General features: G+C 43.8%; 1 protein-coding gene across 2 annotated transcripts in view; it reads left to right on the top strand.

The window, feature by feature from the left end:
- The first annotated feature begins 14,188 nt into the window (after positions 1 to 14,188).
- ATP1A1 (ATPase Na+/K+ transporting subunit alpha 1) overlaps positions 14,189 to 23,438 on the top strand; it is a 31,836-nt gene continuing 22,586 nt past the window's right edge. The window contains exon 1 of one of the 2 annotated variants that reach the window (XM_005542208.4): positions 14,189 to 14,471. In XM_005542208.4, the coding sequence (XP_005542265.1) occupies positions 14,460 to 14,471 (12 nt within the window). In that variant the 5' untranslated portion in view covers positions 14,189 to 14,459. Of the gene's footprint in view, positions 14,472 to 14,782; positions 15,195 to 23,438 lie in introns of those variants that run through there. The other variant, XM_005542209.4, reaches the window with a different exon arrangement.

Genomic DNA, 23,438 nt, shown 5'->3' with positions numbered 1-23,438 from the left:
GGAATTGTCGTGAAATATGTAAAACAATCTGGAGACAAATGATATAATAGCAATAATAAATTGCCCTAGTCATTTATTTAGGTCTTTTCTTTTTTCCTTTAATAGAGCAATAGAGCTAAAATGTTTTCCTCAGTAAAGATTCATACATTATTACTAAAATACCAGACACTCTTGTTGCTTCAGTAAATGATATCTTTATATATAATTTTATAAATTCATGCTACATTTGATATTTGTACCCTGTGGTCTCTTCAGGGTTGCATATGAGAAGAGGGAGCCAACACCTGAGGGATATGCCCTCTTGTTTGTAATCATATTTAATATCTATATATTCATGCACATATTCAACATCTTGTTCCATTGGTAACTAGTGGTCCCAATAAAACTGGAATGTTCACTAAGATGGTTACCTGAATACTAAATGTCATATTACTTTCCTAAAGACTTAGTTCAGTGCTATATGCACATAGACAGGAGATAGCTATAGCCTGAAAGGTACACAGTTGAACTGAAATCAAAAGACTTGAGTGAAATCTTTTCTGTACCTCTGACTCTGAGCCACGCAATAATCCCTCTGAATCTCAGCTTCCCCATTCCTAACACATGATTAATGAGGTTGTCACAAAAATTCAAAGAGAAAATGGATTTATCATGCACAGAATTTGACACATGGAACCAATGCCCTGCTATTTGAATCTAAAGGCAAGAAATACTTAAATAAGCTACAGCCAAGAGAACAGTAATGGCAGGAAAGCATTATAAACTCCAAAAACTCTTTTCCAGGGATTAAAAATTATTACCAAAGTTACTCCAGTCAAGGACATCAAAGAAAATTTATAATCTTGTCTCCAGATAACATGTACGTTCATCAGTTGTGGCTGAAAAGAGAAGTTCTCACCACCCTGAAGACCATTACTGGCCCTGGACTTTCTAAAGTAGCCCAAGAAACATTTTCTCTGGAAATCTGGTCTTTTGTGTGAGGGTGAAAGCTACTGTGGGTGTTGCAATACTCTTCCTCTGCAAAGAGATGATTTTAGCAGAATCCCAAATAGCACAATAGAATTATCTGTATTCATATGCAAATATGCACATTTTAAAATATAGTTGAAACAAATAGGAATCCCTTTTATTTCCAATGTCATCTCATGTTTCCATAATGGAGATACTGGGATTAAAGATGATTGTAAAGCGAATGTAGATTTGTGAGAAGTAGGCTATCATGAGAAATGCTGCGGGTATGGAGCCCCTGAAAACCCTTCCCAGGATACCACAGCAGAAAGGATAGTGGAAAGGCATTAGACTAAGCCATGAGAGTCATGGCAGGAAAAAGATTTGAAGAATAAAGCTTGCAGCACTCTTGTTGAAAGACTGAAGGTAAATGGGCACCTCTTCAATAGCAGCCCTCCCTGACCGCACTAACAAAAATATTCCCCACACCGCCTTGCCTCCTCCCGAGTTACTCTATCATACCACCACCACCTGCTTCATGGTTCTCTTTAAGCTGATCACTATGTTGTATTATCTTGCTTATTTGTTTGCTTGTTTGTTTCCTTTGCTATTATTTATCTCTTCCACTAGACTGGAAACTCTAGAGAAACAGGGACATGACCTATCCTGTTCATGTGCCTCGATCAGTGCTAAGCACAGAATGGACATTCAATAAATGCTATTTGAATGAACAAAGGGAGTCCAGAGCTATCAGAAATGAGGTAATAGCTGTTTCTTGATTTTTTTACATCACACATGGGCATTAGAGGATCTTTGTGGTAGGAAGTAAAATTAGAGGATGGAAACTTGCTATAAGGTGCTTTGGTGGAACAAACAACTGTTCAGGTAAGTGCCATCTCAAGCAGTGCTTTGAATTGATCTGCCTGTAACCCTAGGAAAAAAAAAAAAGAATGACCATACATTGGCCCTGACTTGTGAATCCATACGTTCCTGGGTTTATCTTTCAGATAATTATTGTGGAGTAATACGAGACATAGAGTCTATGGCAATGGCCTCAAATAAATGAGTAATGCAACAAGTTACAAAGTTCTTATAAGAAAGCCTGAGTATATCTCCTCATTCTTTTGTGCTTCTCTAGCCTATTTCCTTTATATATGGTGGCTGGAGTTGTGAGGGGAGAATTTCTATAGAGTAATAATCAATTGTTCTGTTGTTCCTTTGCTCATACCCTTCTCACTTTATTTTTTGAGGGAGAGAAGGAAGAGAATAGGACTGGAAAAATGTCAGACTTCTAATGAAATTACAATTAAAAAAAAAGAAAGTGATAACACTAAAACCATAAGGCAAACCAGCAGGGGGTGTTAAAGATAAAATTACCACTCAGAAGTCAATGGAAATGTAGTTACAGGCAATTATTGCATGTTCTCTGTGTCTCTTATAAATGAATTGACCTTTAAAAATAAAATTGCTCTTGATTGTTTTTTAAATCTCATTTTCTGTGCTTCTGAGATTATTTCCAACTGATGCCCATATATTTTTAAAATCTCCAAATGGATTATTATACATAATAGTAACCAAAATTTCTTAGATTATTAACCTTCCCTTAAACTTAAAAAATATTTATGTTGTGTATCTAACAATGAATAAACAAATCATGGCACTGCCATAAAGCAGGCTGTCACACAGCCATGAAATAATCTGTTTTAAATGCCATTTTAAGATACATAGAAATGTTCATTATATAATCTTAACCATTGTATAAACAGGTATTAAACCACACATAGAGAATGCTTTTTGTGTTTTCTTGTGTTTAAAATGATTATGGAATTATGAGTGTGATTATGGGTGAGTTTGGTTTTCTTATATAACTATTTCTCTGTAATTTCTGAGTTCTCTTTAGTAAACACGTCAGTCTAATAATCAGAAAAAAATTCATAAAAATGCTCAGATACCTTTGAACAGAATTTAATTTATCTGTAAGGTATTTGTTTCGATGGGTAAGGAATAGAAACTATTCATCTTTTTTAAATGGAAATACTGAGGCATCATGAAATGCCCTGCTTCTAATCATATAATTCATGGCAAAGAACTGGAATCTGAAATAGAAACCAACCTCCTGGATTGGCAGGGTTTATCTTCCTCTTTACTTACATAAACCTGGTGAGAAAGGCGCAGGGACAGTCTTTCCCTGGGGCCTCTGGGTGGCTGGCCCTGCGGGACTGCCTTCCTCTCTGCACTGGGTGTCTCTGGAGGAGGCCCACTGTGTGAGTGAGCCTGAGGCTTTCCTTTCATTGGTCAGCTCTCTCTAACCTTCTACTAAGGGAAGGGAACAATCCTGGAATATAGCTGCAGATTTTCAAAACTTTTAAACAATTGGATCTATCTGGTTGAGATCATTTCAGATGCAAATGCTACTGTCAGCAAAGGGTAATGTTTCCATGTTGCTAAATTGCTGGAAGCCTAACTTCAGAATCACTGTGTTCTTGTCTCCTTGAACAATGCTTGAGAACAGGGACTATGCCTATTTTTTTTCCAAAGACTCCTAAACCAATCCCCCATACGGAGACATTATGCTCATCATGAAATATTTGTAAATATGTATTAACTCACTAGTCATTAGCCTTTGAGCATTGCACCTAGGGGCACTAGTTCACATGTTGGTGGACAGCACGTGCCGTATGCACTCTCTCACCACCATGTGAGATGGCACATTCATCAAATGTGGGATCTCTGAATTTCCATTTGGAGAATCAGTAAATCTTTTCACTTACTTTCAAGTGGTTCTTTTAATTTTTTAAAGTGCCAAATGACAACTATGTCTTTCTTTTGGTCCTGGCTCTTAATAAACAATAACAACAAAAGTGGTTACTTGACCCCACCCATAGAGATTTGGCTTTAATTGGTCCCAAATGATGTGCAGGCATTAGGTATTTTAAAAAATATCTTTTGACAATTCTAAGTCTCAGCCAGGGTTGAGAACTACTGATTTAAACTGTGAATCTTTGTGAATCTTTGCCTCTATGACATATTTAGTATCTGTGATTTATCTGATGCCAAGTCTTTGGTCAAGAAATGCAACATCCAATTATAACACAGATCCCACGGTAAGATCAGTTTTAGGATTTTCCATGTGGTTTCCAGAAATGTACTGCAGTATTGTTGGATATTTTATATTTGGCCAACGCTCCCATACCCTCAAAAAAAGTACCTAGGAGAGACCTGTTTCCTTGATGTTTGTAGAGGTTGTGGGAGTACCCAGGAAAAATCACAATATGGGTCTCCTACAAAAGCCTAATCTTTTATTATCAGTGAGATATGGTAAGAAGAGTAGCCTGAAGAAGGAAAATGAGGTTACCCAAGGAATTTCTGATGCCTGTGTTGAAAGAGGGGAGTTGTGCTGCTAAGACAACATCCCCTGTCCCTAGGGTACTGGGACTCCAGGTCCCTCCAGCTTCCCTGCATCCCTCTCCAGCAAGTAGACCTAGAATCTGTACTTTCCCCACCAGCACCCTATTCCAAAGCATGAGGAATCTGATTTTTTTGAACTCTAAGCAAGGATTCAGATGTGGGAAGATGGAGTCTTACCTGATTAAAGTCAGGAGAAGAGGCTATTCTACATAAAGGCAGGGATATGAATAGATGAATGCCACGGCATCAGAGAGAGAAGCAAGAGTGGGCCAAGGAACCAAGAGAGTTGAGATACTGTCCATTTGGCAAGAAGGAGGAGAATGAAGAGACAATAATGTCTCAGAGGCTTAAAATGTTAGTGATTCATGATCGATATTGAAAGAGTCTTATTGGACAGAAATTAGTTTTGAGGAGGAAGTTCATGAACTTAAATGCCTGAGGACAGGATATTGTGGATGAAATAATATTATGGCACCTTTTCAAATTTAGGCAAGTGGCCCTTTATTGGATTAAGAAAGGAGATCATGAGGCTGAGTGAGCCTGCTGGGAGTTGGTCCAGGCTATGTGAGGCTGTGTTAGCCTCAATCTCCATCCCCAGTATCTGCTCAGGCCTGCTCCACCTGCACACAAGGCCCAGGCCCTCAAGCCGCTACCCTCCCTGTCCTCATCAGAATTTTTCTGTAGGATCCTCCTGTTCTCCTTGGCTTCTACTGGAGCCAAGATGGCCATGGAGTGGAGCTGAGCAACATCACCCAGCAGCCTGAGGAGCCCCTGTGCAGGTGTGATGCAGGGCCCAGGGGACTGTCATTGGACGGAGAAGTGGCTTCTCAGGAAAGAAGTTGAGGGAGCTAATCCTGAGCTTGGGAAACCTGTAAAAAATTTTTAATTTAACCTTACCTTGACAAGGCCGGGCATGGTGGCTCACACCTGTAATCCTAGCACTTTGGGAAGCCGAGGCAGGCAGATCACTTGAGGCCATAAGTTTGAGACCAGCCTGGCCAACATGGCAAAACCCCATCTCTATTAAAAATACAAACATTAGCTGGGTGTGGTGGCACATGCCTGTAATCCCAGCTACTTGGGAGGCTGAGGCACGAGCCGAGATCACACCATTGCACTCCACCTGGGTGATAGGGCAAGACTCTGTCTCAAAACTAATAATAATAATAATAATAACAATATTTTTACCTTGATACAATTTTGCTAAAAGGAAGATGCTTCCATGAATTCTCTCAACTTGAAAACAGTTTGTGTGTATCTCTGTATGTGTGTGTGTGTTTGTGTGACACAGAAGTACACAGGGCGTCATGGAAAATTCTGTTTTAAAGGAGCTGGCCTTTTAAATTACATGTTTTGGATAAGCCTCATTTTTTTGTTTAGAAGCAAAACATTTCTACTCTCAGAATTGATCCTTTTCTAGTGGCCCCTAACGCCAAGGAAACAGCATGGTGCAGTGGAAAGAGAAGGGGCTGGGGATCTCGCTTTGACATTAAGCAGTAGCTCTGTGACCCTGGAGAAAGCACATGTATCCACTCAGCCTCAATCCCACCCTGTAAAAGAGGAGGGGAAATTTCTGGTGTAGAATTCTCATTCCATAAGCTCAGTGCTCTTTGTAAAACCCAACCTACTTGTGAACAAGAGTTCAATCCTATGCATAGCTATCCTCTCAATTCACGAATCCAACGTTGCCTGAGCAAAGCTCCCACTTGCACACAATTCTGTTGCAGACATTTCAGACACATGGGAAATGGACTCAAAGGACTTGCTCAAGACCACCCAAGTTCACAGCAGTTCTGTTTTATGCTATATCTTGTCCTAGCCAACCCTTTCTCTTGGCATCAGCTCTGTGCACGTAGATGGACAGCATCGTTGGCCCAGACAGCTCCGGCTGGAGAGGTGCATATTTGTCTTAATAAGTGAGAGTCTGAGGTTGGGGAACACGATGGCAACTTCCACAAACCATTCATGCTGCATGATTGTGCTTCCCCTGGAGGAACAGGAGTAACTGGCAACGAAGAAAGCAGCAGAGAAGGGTAGGATTTGGCATCCAAACCTAAGGTAGATCCTTGACATCTCTCCCAGGCTGCCCACTCCTCTCTCCACTATTGGAGAAGTTGGAAACGCTAAGCCTCTTGAATCCTCTAGGAGAGCAAAGTGATTTAAGTCACACATATTTCTGTGACATGAATGTCCAAACAGGAAGCCAAAGGGAACTGGCTTTGCAGTTTTTATTTTTTTTAAGGCACCATGTGGCTAGGAATGGACATGACCAATCATTACTGCTATAATTTTATGTGTCTGCAGTCAAAGAAATCTACCATGCATTGAGGTAACCTGATATAAAACCGCTCTCACTATTTTGAAATTAACGTTTTTCCACTGCTCATGGAATGTGAGCCTGTGTTTAGAAGTCAATGCAGGACCTTAGCTGACACTTCCATACCTGCCAAGAGCCACTGATGTGAACCAGGTGGCCTGCTTCAAGCAGAATTCAATTACCCAGATGGCAACTGTTTCTTAATTCAAAACTGTAACAGTGTTTTTTTCTTTCCATTATGAAAAATGAGAGGGGAAAAAGAATACATTGAGTTTGAGCACTTCTGGTTTATGAGATTAGAGGCAGGGGAGGGAACTGGGTCCCTGGCCTCTGCCAGCTCCCTGCAGCTCCAGCCAGCAGCACTGTGCCTGCCTGACTCGGCTGCTTATTCCTGGAGCAGGAGCGATGGTCCTGAAACTCAGCCTCCTCTTGGGTTTGTTCTTAGGAAGCTAGAATAACTCTCCCTCACTAATTAGTGATTGCATTAGCAGATGGTATCTTTTTATTTAAGTAAAAAGGAAAAAGAAGAAAAGGTTTTAAAGGTTTTAAATTGCATTTGGAGACAATGCTTTCTTTCTCCTGAGGAAGTCAGTGCAGTCTAGATCCTGGATAGTCAGGCTTCTTATTCTGAAGGTGAAAATCAATCAGCTGGGCGACGGCTCTGATATTTTAGTGGACTTATTTTCCTGGTCCTCGCCTGAAGTTTGGTAATAACCAGACCAGTTCAGACAGGTGGAGTGCTGACTGACCTCTACCTCCCAACTCGGTGCACTCGGCTGGCTGCGTTTCAGTAGATGGGTTCTTTGTTGGATAAAGGAGATTGATGTGGGAAGAGGTGAGCCAGCATAAAGTAAATTCTGTTCTCATTCTCTCCTCCTGTAGACAAATTTTTGTAACTGCCTTCATTCTTCCTTGGACTTTATATCTCCCAGACTGAGTAGGAATTTGGAATCAAGACAAGATCATTGCTTACACTCTTTGAACAGTTACTACATGGCAGGCAATGTTCTAGTGCTTTAAGTATATGGTGTCAATTGTTTCTCATAGCAGCCCACTGGTAAAGTTACTAAGTTGGTTTTTCTAGATAAAAAGCTTCATGCTTATACGCATTGTTTGAAGAATCTATGTGGTCAAATCCTGTCACGTGATCAACTATTTTGGGTCTACCACCTCCATCACCACCATCCCATTACCTCCTACCATCACCTTCATTACCGCCACCACCATCTCTATCTCCACCGCTATCTCTAACATTGTGTCCATGACCACACGTCAAATGTTAAGTTGACAGGGACTTGTCAAAAAAACAAAAAGCCACGCCCCTGTTTAGGCGGGGACATCTTTAACTTGAGCTATTTGAACTTTTTTTTTTTTTGAGGTAGGTCCCACTATATCACTCAGGCTGGTCTCGCATTATTAGCCTCAAGTGACCCCCTCACCTCAGTATTTGAACAATTGAAGCTAAATTATTCATTAACTTGGCCTCTTCCTTCTTTTCTTTATCCTCTATAATTTCAGTCTTCATATGTGAGATTGCTTACCAGGCAGCTTAACATTTCTTTAGTCAGTGGAGTTGCATCAAGCACTGGACTCTGAGAGAAATGGAAACCAACAAAGTCCTTGGCCTATTTGGAATTTGCCTTAGCGAAAAACACTGAGAAATCAGATAAAATGCCTGAGCCTTCCCCGCAAATTGAACTATCTTCTGAGGGCTAGGGAGTTATATGTTGACCAATTGTTAAAATTATGTCCTAATTCCAGTTTTTCATCATATCCAGCAATTCAAAAGCTTCTGTTCAAGGGATGTAGTAGGTAATAGGGATGGTAACGGGGGTTAAGGCATGCTACCTGTGTGTGCACAAGAAAAGGAAGAAAATAAAATTAGCATACTATGACAAAAATATACAAGGAAATATAGGTATCTTGAGATTCTGAATTCAATAATGTGATCAGAGAAGCTTTCATAAATGTGCTGGCTATGAAGGCATATCTACTGGAGAAATCTTTCCAAAGCACAAATCTGATCATGCCACGCCCCTGCTTAGAACCCCGTAGTGTCTCCCTATGGCCCATAGGATCAAGTCCAGGCCCTTTGATGGCATCCAAGTCCTCCACAATCTGGACTCTGCTCACCTCTCCAAGCTTATTTCCTGCTGCCATTCCTCTCACAACCTAGGCTCTAGCCATTTTAATCTACTGGCCAGTCCTCCAACACTCAGTTTGTTTCTGTCCTGAAGACCTTGCCCATGTGCTACTTTTGCTGGCATCCCCCTGGTCCTGCCTAACACACTGCCCATTCAATGAACTCCTATTCATCTTTCACAATCCCAGCCAGGGAAGCCTTTCCCATTCTGCAGGCAGAGCTGACCATTTCTTCCTTCATGCCCCCATGAAGGCCTGCATATATACAGCACCTCTCACTGTGTTACTAATATCTCTTTGCATGTCTTTCTTTTATGCCAGATGGTGAGGTATTTGAGGGTAGAGAATGTGTCTTAGTTATCTTTATACAACAGCAACAAGCACTGTGCTAGGCTCAGAGTAGATACTCAATAATGTTTATTCTGATTTTTTGCATGAACTAGTTCTTACTTCTGTTAAATCCTGTACAGTAACTAGAGTTAAGGATTGGAGTATGCTCTTTATAAGAGGGGGAAAAAGCGGGGAACCCTTCTTAGGGGCTTATTTGTAACAGTCCACATGTAGAGGTCACCATCGCCAAAATGGAAGCCTCCAGAGTAAAACATAAGCTGTTAAAAATGAATTGAGCTGGTTGCTATTTTTGCATCTGACCTACTTTTTGGTTACTTCTGCTGTTGCAAAAACTTCCATTCTTATAAATGAACCAAACCACTTTTTGATGGTTTTGTATTCTCTCTCTTAAGGTAGCTCTTTACTGAAACGAAAATCTGCACAGTCTCTGAAACCCAGCTTTAATGCAAAGGCATCTATGGAAAAGTATTACTCCCAGTAGGACCAACTTCCACAGAACTCCCTCAATTGTTTTTCCATGGAAGAGTTTAAGGCCAAGCATAGCAAATCTATCCACCACGATGATGGCACTTATTTCCTTAGTGCTTTGTGGTTGTGCGCCCTGGAGAGCAGGAAGGGTTAGATGCCAGTTACCTCCTGCCACCTCTTCCCAGCTTTGGGCTTGCCCTTTCTGAGCCATAAGCCTGCCTGAAGCCGTCTCTGTTGGCTGGATGAAGATGGGACTCTGGCAGTGGAATATTTTTCAGTCCAGATCCCTTCTTTGTTACCATTTGATTTTTTTTTCAATGCCTCAGTAGTTGTTGATTTACTGAAAACAATTGGTGAGTTTTTAAATGTAGCATATCGTAACATCACATAGTGTTGTGAACTTGGGTGAGGGGAGTAGAACTGTATTGGGGGAGTGTGCTAAAGGAGAAGACAGAATCCTGGCTCAGGATCTGGTATAAAACACACAGGAAACAACTAAAGAATCCTTTATTACTGTTTCATTTACAAAGAACGCTATTAATAAGAGCAAATTATTTAAAGGGCAGCTAGGTTAAAGGGATGCTGAGTAAAACACCAAGGACTTGATTCTGTTGTGGTTGGTGATAACCTATAATAGTTACCAAGTAAATGTGGACTCTTTCAAATTTCCCAATTTCCCAGAGGCACAACTTGAAGTTTTCAACCACCACTAACAGGAGAAAATATGTTTAAAAGAATACTAAGGAACTTTCTAAAAGATTGAGAAATGGCCGGGCGTGGTGGCTCACGCCTGTAATCCCAGCACTTCAGGAGGCTGAGGCAGGCAGATCACTTGACATCAGGAGTTGAAGAACAGCCTGGCCAACATGGTGAAACCCTGTCTCTACTAAAAATACAAAAATTAGCTGGGCATGGTGGTGCGTGCCCATAATCCAAGCTACTCAGGAGGCTGAGGTACAAGAATTCCTTGAACCCGGGAGGTGGAGGTTGCAGTGAGCCAAGATTACACCACTGCACTTCAGCCTGGGCAATAGAGTGAGACTCTGTCTCAAAAAAAAAAAAGTAAAAATGGAGAGTCTGGGAGGAAAAGTTATAGGAGTCAGAATTATTTAGCTGTCAGATTTTGATAGTCAGTAATGCACCCAGAACTGTGCTTTTAAAGACAGGTGATATGTCTGCTGCTGAACAGAAGAAAAGGAAATAGATTTGCAATGGATGCAAATTTGCAATGGAGACAGAGATTTGCAATGGAGGCACAGAGATTTGCAATGGAGGCACAGATAATGGCTAGGAGGAACTTTGAATGATGAAGAGAGTTGACTTTAAGGCAGCAAGAGTGGCTTTCTGAATAACATGGAAAATTCTGGATAATGTGGGAAATAGGTAAAGGATAAAGATGCATGCTTATGACTGTATCCATGCTAACCCGGGAGCACCAAAGCCAAAGAAAATTCTGTCCTTACAGATCCCTAGCTCATAGATCCCCCAAATTTTTGTGTCCTATGGAAAATGCTAAGTTGGTGTGGACTCCAACTCATATTTTAAAGCCCTTAATTGCAATGGTGTGTTTATTCAATTCAGCAAATACTCAAAGTGCTAGCATTCTTGGCTCAAAAAACTGACTTGCATCATATTTTTCATACATCTGCTGACTCTATTCACAATGACTGGAGCAACCATCCACAGTTGTGATCAAATTCTCCTCGAAGCCATCCATACTTGGCAGCCTTAATGTCTATAAATGGCTGAGTCTCCAGGACAATCAGTTTAACTGTGCCCCAAGCTAGGAGCTTGAAAAGAGTTGATAGGATAAGAAGCAGACAGAATAGAGAGTCTTTACTTTCTTCACCATCTCTTCTGGAATCCAAATTTGTCCGCTGCACTGGAATTAGAAAAGCTACCTGAAAGTCTTGCCACTATTCTTGGAATATTCAATAACAATTACTCCCCGGGCCTCAGTTTCTTCATCATAAAATGAGGGAGCTTGATGCTTCATCTGTAAAGTTTCATTTCATTCAGAAGCCCTCTTCCAAGGGAAGAAAAGAAGGCTTTTTCCATTTAAAAAAAAAAAAAAGACTTTTCCTCCTTTGGTTATCCATTTTCCAAGGTGTCTCTCTCACATCTGAGATTTCTTTCTGCACCTCAGTCTTGGTCATGCCTTACCTTTTTCTTTACCTCAAAGACTTGTGAGAATTCAAGGGCACTGTGCATCTGAAATTACTGTGTGGCATCAAAAGCAAAATACAGATTTAAGATAATGTTTCTTATAGTTTTTGCCCTTTCTTCACACCGGAACACAGATAGAACTCTGGGATCTTCCTGAAAGGACCTTCGGCAATTTTCAGTTGCCAAATAAATAGCTCTAGAGACAAAGGGAAGTGCCTTGATCTATCAGGGTTATTTTGTTGAGTGAATTAATGAGAATTTTACTTATGAAGGGAGAAAAAGGAGATCAGCTGGCAGGAGAAATCTACATTGTTCCGACTCTTGCTTTATATATTTAGTTGTTGCCACAGCACTTTTCCCACTCAGACTAGGGCCCAAGGAGTAATTAATCTTTTGTTTGTTTTATTTATTTATTTATTTATTTATTTATTTTGAGACGGAGTCTCGCTCTGTCGCAAGGCTGGAGTGCAGTGGCGCCATCTCAGCTCACTGCAACCTCTAATTCTCTGGTTCAAGCGAATCTCCCGCCTCAGCCTCCTGAGTAGGTGGGATTACAGGCATGCGCCACTATGCCCAGCTAGTTTTTTTGTGTTTTTAGTGGAGATGGGGTTTCACCAGGTTGGCCAGGATGGTCTTGATCTCCTGACCTCATGATCTGCCCGCTTCAGCCTCCCAAAGTGCTGGGATTACAGGCGGGAGCCACAGCGCCCGGCCCAGGAGTAATTAATCTTAAAGAAGCTATCTTTAGCAAGCAAAAGCATCTTACAAAGTACAGTAACTGAGGCTATCAGTTATATTTCCGAGCATGTAAAGAAAGCATTTTCTAGAAGCTTAGAGGTGGATCCCTGAACACTCTAACTCTCTGTTGAATTAACAGCCTAGGGAATTCTGTTCTGAATTTGGGGGCTCTTCTCTAGGCAGTCAGGGTTTTGAATTCTATTTACAATTCCTCTGCTCTCCATGGCCTGGACTGATTGAACCAAGTCTCTAGATCACTGTAGGAGACATCAACCCTTAAAAATACATTCTTGAGGAAGAACAGACTCCATCCAGTAAGAAACTGTCTTCTAAGAAGGGATGAGAATTACCCTAATGATGTAACTGACAACACAGTTTCTAGTTTTTCCTTTCTTTCCTTCCTTCCCCATTTTTTCCAGCGTCATATCCATGTTTGTTCATGCTACATGAATACTTGAAGTTGATAGAGTTGGCTTTAACTTAGGAACCTTTGCTTAGAAAGTCAATATCCTGGCCTTTCTCAGAATACTTGACTTCCTGCAAATCTTGTTAATAATACTTTGTTTTTTAAAATGTTGGAGAACTTCAGCCATTGCAGCCTCTTGCTAAGAAGCAAAAGCTATAACGACAGAGAAGCCCCAAAGTGCAGTGGAAGCAGGGATATCCGGGGAGAGGGGTACTTTCCTGCCCCACCTCCCCCACCAGAGATCCCAAGGCTGTGCTGGAGATGCTCCCCTGACAGGTGGAGTCGTGGAGAGGCACCTGGCAAGTCCTCAAACGCATCCCCCTTCATTTAGCTCCTCTAGCTAAAGATATGCATTCCTTTGGGTTTCAGGTTTTTGTTCCCTAAAAAGAGAATCCCCAAACTAGGCAAGCAGGTTACATTGACACAATAGCGTGAATGAATTCGCTGGTCGCCCTTTGGATTCTCATTTTGGAATCTTGAAGAAAGAGAGGTGGTGGGAGGAGGACGCTTGAAACTTCTGGCCATGCCAGTTCAGATCCATCCCAGCTATGACGGAGCGGGAAGTGGATAAAGAGGACCCCAAGTCAGAGGAGGCACTCTGAGAGCACCAAGCGCCTGGGGAGGCCATCCGCAGGTGGGCGCGGGGCCTGGATTCCACAGAGGGGCGGAGTCCCTCAGTCAGGCCTGGCTGCAATCACACCCGAGCGCCAGCCCCCTTCAGCATCCCTGAGTCCCAAAGGAGATCCTCGAAGCGCTGGAAAAGCCGTTCCGCCCAAGGTTTCTGGTGTCGAGTCGGCGGCGACTGGGGGAGCTCAGTTCGGAGACCGTACCGCACCCACTGCGGACCTCCTGGGCCCTACATAGCAGGCGGGTCATGCAGGGCGGCGGGAGGAGGGGCGTGGGAGGGCCAAGGCCGCCAAGTCCCTGCTACTCAGCCAGCAGGAGCGCCCCGCAGCCCTCCCGGGACACGGTGGACACTCTAGTCCCGGGCCCGGGCGCCTTCCTGCCGGGAGCCTGGACTGGCCGCAGCAGGCGCTGTCCGGGCCCGTGGGCGGGGTTTGGGGAGGGGCGGAGCCAGGCCCGCTGCCGGTGTCAGGTTGCTCCGGTAACGGTGACGTTTCGCGGCGTGGGCGGGGCCAGCACGCAGGTTGCATATTTTAGGAAGTGAGGAGGAGGCGCGGGCTGGAGCTGCGGCGGGGTCTGGGGCGCAGAGCAGCGGCGGGAGGAGGCGGACACGTGGCAGCAGCAGCGGTAGCAGCACCGGCGGCGGCAGCAACAGCGGCGGCGGCATCGGCCCGAGCCGCCGGCCGCCCTCCCTCCCTCCCGCCCCGCGGCAGCCCTAGCTCCCTCCACTCGGCTCCCCCGGCCCCGCTCGCTCGGCCGGGAGCTGCTCTCTGCTTTTCTCTCTGATTCTCCAGCGACAGGACCCGGCGCCGGGCACCGAGCACCGCCACCATGGGGAAGGGGGTGAGTGTCCGGCGCGACCGAAGAGGGGGCACGGGGAGCCCTCGAGGGGAAGAGGAGGAAGTCGGGAGGGCAACCGCGGCCAGCGGGAGGCGGCGGAGGAGGAAGCGGCGCGGCGCGGAGTGGGCTGGCAGAGCTGCGCGGCTTAAAAGACGACGCACTTTGGAAATGGAGGGAGCGCAGTAACGGGGGGCGGGGGAAGGGAGCGCCGAGGGGCTGGAGCGCAGCATTGCTCGGGGGCGGGTGAGCGGACCCCAGGCGAGGGCTGCGCGCCCCCGAAGCCGAGCGGGCCGGGGGCTCGGAGAGGCGGTGCTTGGGAAGCCACGGGGCCGGGAGGAGGGGGGCGACCTGCAGCGGGGCGGCCCCGGGACCGAGCCGGCATCCCTGAGCCCGGCTCCCCTCCCTGCGCCCGCCGTCACCTCCTTCTCTCTCCTTCCTTTTCCCTCCGCCCTCCGTGCCCTGAGGAAAGGCGCGCTCCTCCCCTTCCCCTGGGGCGCTCCGCCGGGGCCCCTCCCGGGCCTCCGTTCCCGCCGCGGCCCCGGCGCCGGCGGGGGCAGTCTTCGGGTTCGGGGCTTCTTCTCCTGGAGGCGCTGGGGCTTAGCTGGCTCCGCGCAGAGGCGGCCGCCCTCCCCCAAGGAAAAAACTGGCTTCTCCTGAGTGCGGAGCCGGCTGGGCGGGCTGGTGCCAGAAAGGGTGTGTCTTCACTGCCCTAAGATGGCCTTTAAGGTATACTTTTGAGGGTTTTATTGGGCCACTTTCCGTAAACACAGGATGCACCGATGGCAACTGGAGTTGTCATCCGACGGTGGGGAGAGGCGTGCAGATTTTTTTTGAAGGGACGAGCCCTGAAGGATAGGCAGACCCATCAGGGCCTCAGGGTACAGTAAACCCGAAAAAGGACTGGAGGCTGCAGGCAATACGGTGGTAGGAATGCTTTGCCAGTTTCCAGCGTCGCGGAAGCACCAAAGGGCGGTTCCTGAAGGAAACGAGGGGTCTTGGGGCTGGAGAGCAGCGCGGAGCGTGGTGGGAATATCATCACAACGCCCCTTTCCTGCATTTCTGAAGCGAAGACTTGATTACCCGTAGCTACTGCAGGAGACTGGGTCCCGGACCCCAAAGGAGCCAAAGTCCAGTTGAGAAAAATTTACATAAAATAACCTCGGAATTCATGGGTTGAAAGTGACCATGTCATGAGAATACAAATGGGAGAATACACTCCGTTGCCTCCAGGGTTTAGCACAGTGCAGACACTGAGTAGGTCTTTGAAGGTCCTGAGGCTTCTGGGTGTAGACAGAGTGACAGGAGCAGAGGGAGGCTGCACTCCTTGGGGACTCTAAATGAGTTTTGAAGGAGATAATTGAAAGGCTTGGACCTGGTGGGGAGAACAGGCACAAGTGGAAATGCACAACTCGCCTTGCTTTTAAAAGCATAAAGCGTGGAGGGCCGGTCCAGGTCAAGTGGCATCAGAGAGCAGAGCGGAGTGCAGGGCGTCTCCATTCCCCTGATGGAGACTGGGTTAGTGGCCTGTGCTTTTACCACACCATCAAACCCTTGGTCATTTCTGTAAACAAGCACTTTAAAGCTCATTGTTTGTCTCTCCTCCCTTAAAAAAAAGAAAAAGAAAAAAGTTTACTTCCTGAGCTAATTTGGGGGGGGTTAGAGATCACAGATGTGTGCCCCAGGCCTAGGAAGGTGAAGTGACTTGCTCAAGGTCAAACGGTTAACTAGTGACAGACCAGGCGTCCCTGATTCTTGAACAGCCTGTGGCCTCAAGCCTGAACATACATTTACTCTTTAACATTGAGTTCTTTATACAGAACTCAAAACTTATTCTTCAGATGAAACTGGGGTATTTGTGATGTTGAATTAATAGGCCATGGAGATGGTTTGGGTAATTAAGTTATGCCCACGTATCTAGATGTCTTTTTTCTAACCACACGCAGGCACACATGCACAGTAGTGATGCGGTAGTAACCCACCTGAATAGTTAGTAGAGCTTAAACCCAGATGTCTTACAATAAAATGTATAGTGGCTAGCAAACACAAGATTAAATTACAGCTGCGAACACTGGGATAATGAGCTGCTTGGCTGCTGGGTGGTAGTTAGCGTTTTGAGTATTCTGATACATTGAACATTAGTTTACTTGTGTGTTTGTGTGTGTGTTTGTCCAAGTGTGTTTGTCCTCAGTGACTTATTGTGATCGTCCAAATGTTCAGAAGAATATTTCATGTTGGGATTTTTCCACATGGGGATTAAAATGTGGGTGGAGTGGTGACTAAAGCCCTGCTGATAATTGGTTAACCAGGAAGCCTGTGCTGGCAGCTAATTTTTAAGGTCATTGTAAATTTCTTCCCCTCCTCTCCTCTATACCCTTTGTGGCCTAGCTTTTGATGATATTTCAGGTGGTTTTATATGTCCTTAAAAGTCTAGTTCCTAAGCATTTGGTAAGAAAATGAAAGAACAGCTCTTGCTGAATCATTCCTGGATGAAATAGGATTTTGTCCCTTTTTTTCTTACTGGGTTTTATTGCCAATGACTCGGCTTAAACCTTCAACTAGGCCTACCACCCGCAACTGTTTCACTCACCAAAGGTACACACCATAACTGTTGAGAAATGTGGGAAAGTTTATTTTCTCAAGTGTGTAAAAGATGAGGAGAGGGAGTCTCACCAGGTCCTTCACTACATTCTGGATTTAGTTTGAATATTAGTTACCTAAAAGATAAATCATAGCTTATGAGTCGTGATTTAAAGAGGGGCGGGGAAAAAAGGTTCCAGTGAAGGTGGCAGTGGGGGATGCACATGTCAGCAGAAATCCTGGTTGTATGGTACTGTTATCAGCTGCCCTTTTGGAGCTCAGCTTGAAAGTGTGACTAAAGCTCCTCTGGCTGCTATAAAGCTAGTACTTTAGACTTAAAGTATTGTAAGGCAGAGGCCTCAGAGTGGAAAGTTGCCCGGGCCTGGCTGGGAGCTAGTGGAGCAGTTACAGGAAGAACTAGTGCCTAGAGCTGGGGGGAGGAGAGAGCACTTGTTCCTCACCCTTTGCCTGTCAGTTGTTCAGTGTGTAACAGTTCCCTGCTTCTTGGGTTCTTTCTGTACCCTTTTATAAGGGTGTATCCCCTTTTGGTAACTTACTGTTAATTTGTAGTGTTCCCTGCCAGTAAGCTTGTAACACTCTAGTGACTCACCTTCAGGTGGGAGGGTAGGAAAGGGGGAGGCCTGCCTCCTAAACCTGGGAAGATGGGGAGAGAGTGGTAAACCTGAGAGCCCAAAAAAAAAAAAAAAAAAAAAAAAAAAAAGATGCCTTTAAAAATCCAGTTGTCCAGATGAGGGCTAACACTTCAAATACACAGATTTCTGGGAACGTTATTCCTAAGTTGCATTTAAAAATAAAAGTGAATTCAACATTTTATAGCACAATAGAGTTGGCACTCATCCATGCTCCATTCCAGTACCCTCAGTCATTGTTTTCTGATTATTTTAGCAACACATGAACAGATAAGTGACTTTCTATTCAAATCAGGCTATGTTCTTTTAAATATATCTAAACTTAAGAATAAGAAAGGCTTTAACTGAAATAGCTTTTAAGGATTTTGTATGGTAAAGTAAAATTGGTTTCTTCACTCAAAAACAAACAGGTTTAAAAAATAAAATAAAAGCCCTGAAGCTTCGGTTTCTCATCTGGCTCTTGGATAGAATGCTCATCCTGGGGATCAAGTGAAGTAATCTATGTTACGTTTATGGAAGGAGTGCCATGCCAGCCTGAGTTGTGGCTATTGTTATTGGGCTTACATAGGTACAGTAATTAGAGCCAAGAGAAGATCAAATCTTTACAGACTGGGTTTGCTGTTCGTCAGTAAGTCATTAGCCCTTTCAAAATTAGAGAGCAGTTTTTTCCTTCACCGTGAGAACATACTAAGATTTGAAAATAATGGGAAATAATGTTAATTGCCCTTCATAGGAAAGTCAAGCAGAGGTGTCAGTTGACATTACTGCAACTGTTATCTTTGCTCAACAAGCAAATCTCTTGTTTAATAGCATCTTTCTGTCTACTTTCACTTTTCAGGTGAAGGACTTTGTTTGCAGTTGATCATTTTTACGTTTTCCAAGTCTTGCAAAATAAAATGGGCTTTTCGGCCTTCTCTGATGAGAGGGAGCCTGAACATTTGTGCTGTGCTGACTTCTTCTAGCTGCCCAGGGCTCTCTGCCAGCCAACAGGCTAGAAGAAGAAACCCGAGTGTCAGATCAGATGGGCTCACAGTAATCAGAGTGGCTGGGTTTGGACGACAAAACACCAGGCAAAATGTTTCCCATCCCTGCCAGAGCTGTCCAATTCTAGATTACACTGAAAGTACATGTCTAGTACATGATAATGTGCAGTAGAGAGAACTGTAAAACCTACTCACTCATTTTTAAAACTCTCCTTCATTTATATATTTTGGAGGAAGGATATGGAACCTAGTCAGGTCTGAACTTTCTCACGTTGCTATGAATTGAGTGTATGAGAGGAAGTGTGTATTCTTTGGCTGGAGTCAGAGAGAGACTGTTCTTTGCATATGACTCACCTCATTAGTTGTGCTGAAAACTGTTGTCAGGAATCCACAAGAAGTTCTTCGTATTTATTTGGTGTTTTGGATGGCAGATTGTGTTAGGAAAGAAGTACCCTTTACCCTACACTTTCTCTTTGGTTTAGTTTTTATTTGGGTCCTGAGCAAAGAGATTTTTCACCAATAGACCGCATTCCTTAGTTCCTTTGTGACTTTACAGTGAATCTTTTTATCTGGTTTTAGACCTCACTCACTAGTTCCTTTGTGACTTATGTTGAAATATATCTGCACGTGATCTCTTTCTGGTTTTATTCAAACCCTATTTAGTAATGACTATTGGCTGTCTCGGTGATTTGACAAGTTGATTCATGGTAGCTTATGCTTTGTCTTTGGGACTTGTATTGTTTGGGGGCCTGATGATCAGTGTAAGATTTTGTGACTCAGTGGGCCTTGCTGTGTGGATCAGTGAGCTGTGATTTCTCTTTCTAGTCTGTTACCAGGTAGGGGCAGGTCCCTAATGCACTTTGGGGGTTATCTTCTTGTGTGTTTCTTTTATCTTCCATGTGATGCTTCCATGGCACCATATTTGTTTTATTACTTCAATTCATGTGACATTTCTTTAGGGCCTTGGACAGCCTTTATCCTTTTCAGCCTGGCAGTCATTTTCCTTCCTAGCCTAAGCTTCAGGGTACTAATTGAGGAGTGATCAGGACTTACTGGGAATTGTTCTGGTCCTCTCATAACGCATATGCCGATTATTAATCAGTTGTCTCAAACCAGAGCACTCTGGTAAAATGAAAAAAAGGCGGTAAGGTGGTCAGCAAATAGGGAGAGTTAAGGAATAAGCAGAAAGTTTTAACCCTTCATAACCCATGTGCCTAATGTAGAGGTAGAATATTCCATTGAAGAAACTGAAGTTTTTTTTCTGAGTCTTAATAACTGTTAAAACAAAAGTACATCTAAACTGCACTGATTCTTTACACCTTTTAGAATTTTTATTTTTTGAATGATCATGGATGTATACTACTCCAGGTAGGGTAGGCTGTCAGACTCATTAAGAATTGACATGCAGGCAGATTGGAGAGGAAGGTCAAGTCATTTTCTTTTGGGTTGAGGGAACTTGCTGGCTAGATCTGTCACTGTTCTTTGACCCTTGCTGGCTGATGGGCTGCCCAAGTTTGGATATACTAAACTGGGTTCACAAAGGGACCTACTGCTTTGGCCTTAGTAAATTATATTCTCCAGCATGCTTATTTGGATGGGCAAGAGAAGGAATATGAAGGCATGGTGGCCCCTCAGGCTCACCTCCTCTTCCTCTGCAGAGAAATGCTGCTCCTGCAGTGATGTGCTGCTGCTGGGACTGGATAGCAGCCATGGTACTATGACAGTGTCCTCCCTCAACCCCGGCCATCCCTTAGTCCTCCACTCCCTGGCTACACAATTCCTTGCACATAAACTAAACTACTTAGTCATTTAGGAGCAAATGGAGATGTAATAAACTGGGCCAGATCATTTTTTCGACTGTTATTTTCTTTAAGTTTTCACTGATAAGATCAAATGAAAAATAATGCCAAAGGAGTTTTCTCTTCAATGGTTTGAAAAGGATTTTTGTAGAAAGTGAAAAATGGCAGTAATGTATATGTTGATTAAGACCAAGTTATAATAAATAGCCTTTGTGTAGTGCTTTGCGAATACTTTTACATACACAATGGTGTTGGATGATTTAAAAATGTATCGTCCAGGAAAATGAGAAAGCACCCCTCCCCCATACCTATTATATTAAGGGGAGCCTAGACTTGGCAGCCTCTAGGGAACCAGCAGGGTCAGAGTCCATCACACAACTTCCCTGCTAAAGTGGTATTTGCCACATCATGTCCAGAGGTGCCGTTTCTACAGTCTTCTTGGCAACTCTGAAATGGGCTGCATTTGGGGCACTTCCTTTTGCTGTCCTGGCCCTTCTTGCCAGTCAAAAGCTTTTGTTTGTGGGCTTTGGAAATAGTCCAGTTTTTAGATGTTTTATTTTTCAGAGTTGATGGTTTCTTGACTAGACTATGAAAATGCCTTCTTTAGGTTCTTTAATAGTTATACCAAGTATTATTCCAATTTTAGGGATGAGGAAACTGAGGCCGACAGGCAAAGGTCATGTAGCCAGCATGTGGCAACACTAGAATAAATTGACAGACTCAACACCATTAGCAGACCTGTCTGAAGGGATTGGGGGGGGGGTCTTGAACTTTCAAGTACCCTCTAGACTTTTTCAGCAGGAATTTCAGAAGTCTGAAGAATTCTGAGCTCCCTGCTGGCCATGGGACGTTGTGCTGATATGGTGGGGAAAATGCAGGTTGAGAAAGCCTTCACATCCTGCCCTGTTGGAGGCTGGTATGAAGGCCTTTGGTGGTGGCTGTAGTTTATATAGACCTCAAGCGATACACCTCTGGGATGGAAGCTCCTGCTTATTTTGGGATAATTTCTACATCTGTCATATCTATCCCCAACCCTGTCCCTATTAAATGGCTAACTGCCAAAAAAGAGGAAGGAACATCTTTAGCTCTAGCAGGTCTTGGGGATGTCTCACTCATTGTGAGGACTGTGAGGATCCGGTATATGTTTTTAAGTGAGTGAACCTTGTTACATGTTTTAACCTTGGTTCCTCCTGTCAAGAATTTTATCTTCTTATCTCTCGGGCACCTTTTCCCTCTACCCAGATCAAATAGCAAAATGCTTAGTTAATCTTTGAGAGGATAGAATCCATGGGAAGCACAGGATGAAATGATGACGCTGTGCTAAGCTCTGTCACCGTGGGTAAACCCCTGCCCTTGCTGTGACTTTCCACTTCCTAAATTAGAATGGAAGGGCGGGGGGGGGAACCATAACCCAACTTCATTTTTATGAGTGGCCCTTTAGAGAATGGTGTAATCCATTGAGTTTCCACTGTACCTTTCCTCAGAGATGCTCAAAGGGGCGGGGGTGCCCTTACATGGAACATGGTGAGAGTGAGGATTAATCACTCCCAGTCCTCTGGGAGGGTGGAAGTGACCTGAACTTTCTAATTGAAAAAGTAGAAGTGTGTGCCCAATGCCCAGATGAGCAGGAAGGTCACTGCAGTTGATCGAGGAAATGCCGTATTTATCATTCACCCTTCCCATGACCTTTGTTTTTCCCAAATGCCTTAAAAAATAATAAGGAAACATTGCCCTGATTCTACCACTGTTCATCTCACCCAGTGTGTACTCCCTGACTCTGAATTTTGCAGCTTTGAGACTGCGGTAATTGAGACTGATAGGGACTTAGGTAATATTTGGTTCCCACCAGGGTAAGCTAATATTAAGTTATTATTTTACTTGTGAAGAAGAACTAAATTGTATAAGCTGCCTGGTTCTTCTAGACACACATTGCCTAGTGAAAAAACTAAAATTTAGAAGAAAAAGCAGTTTCACTTGTTAATACTTACCATGTCTCACTCACAAATGGCCTCATTTAAAACTTTGCCTTACCTAGCATGAATGGATAAAGAAAAGGGAGAGTTATTAGGGAATCTAGATTCCCAATTAACTTTAGCATTGATAGTGGTGAAGCTATGGGCAAGACATTTATTTTGTAAGTGGGGGTAAAACCTTGGAACGTGTTCAAAGCCTAGCTGCTCTAGTAATCCTCTCTCTTCTGGAGTGGAAGATACTGGAAGTCTGAGAATAAGCAAAGTATCCAGATGATGAAGCTGAGGGGTTATAACTATTTCATTTATTGAAATATATTTCAGTGATATTCAACTTGCTCAGAGAGAATCTGTGAGCTGTATTTTAAAAATCAATACAGGCTGGGCGCGGTGGATCACGCCTGTAATCCCAGCACTTTGGGAGGCCAAGGCGGGTGGATCACAAGGTCAGGAGTTCAAGACCAGCCTGGCCAAGATGGTGAAATCCCGTCTCTACTAAAAATACAAAAATTACCCAGGCATGGTGGCAGGTGCCTGTAATCCCAGCTACTCGGGAGGCTGAGGCAGGGAATTGCTTGAACCCATGGGCGGAGGTTGCAGTGAGCTGAGATTGTGCCACTGCACTCTAGCCTGGGTGACAGAGTGAGACTCCATCCCAAAAAAAAAAGGAAGAAATCAATACAGAGTGGTCACATAAATCTTTCAGAGATCCTTAGTCAGTGTCTTTAAAATGGTTTTTAAGTGTTGTGCTTTCTCATTAAAGGTATGAAGGAAATACTACTTTAGCTGTGGTTCCTTTCTGGTAGATGACTTGCCTTTTCCTTTTTGTTTTATTTGTCCATTTGTATGTGTTACTATTTTGCATTTAAACTCTGGCACCAAGAGCTATACTGAAAGAGGCACCAACAAATGTGGTTGCTCCATAATGGAGAGAATGTCAAGAATGTTGACTATCTTTAGACCTGCTTCATTAATAGATAAGATAGAAACT

Source organism: Macaca fascicularis, chromosome 1 (genome assembly GCF_037993035.2).
Source record: "Macaca fascicularis isolate 582-1 chromosome 1, T2T-MFA8v1.1".
NCBI classification, from domain to species: domain Eukaryota; kingdom Metazoa; phylum Chordata; class Mammalia; order Primates; family Cercopithecidae; genus Macaca; species Macaca fascicularis.
Note: the sequence above shows the minus strand (reverse complement) of the source record. Positions and strands in the feature narration are given on the sequence as shown.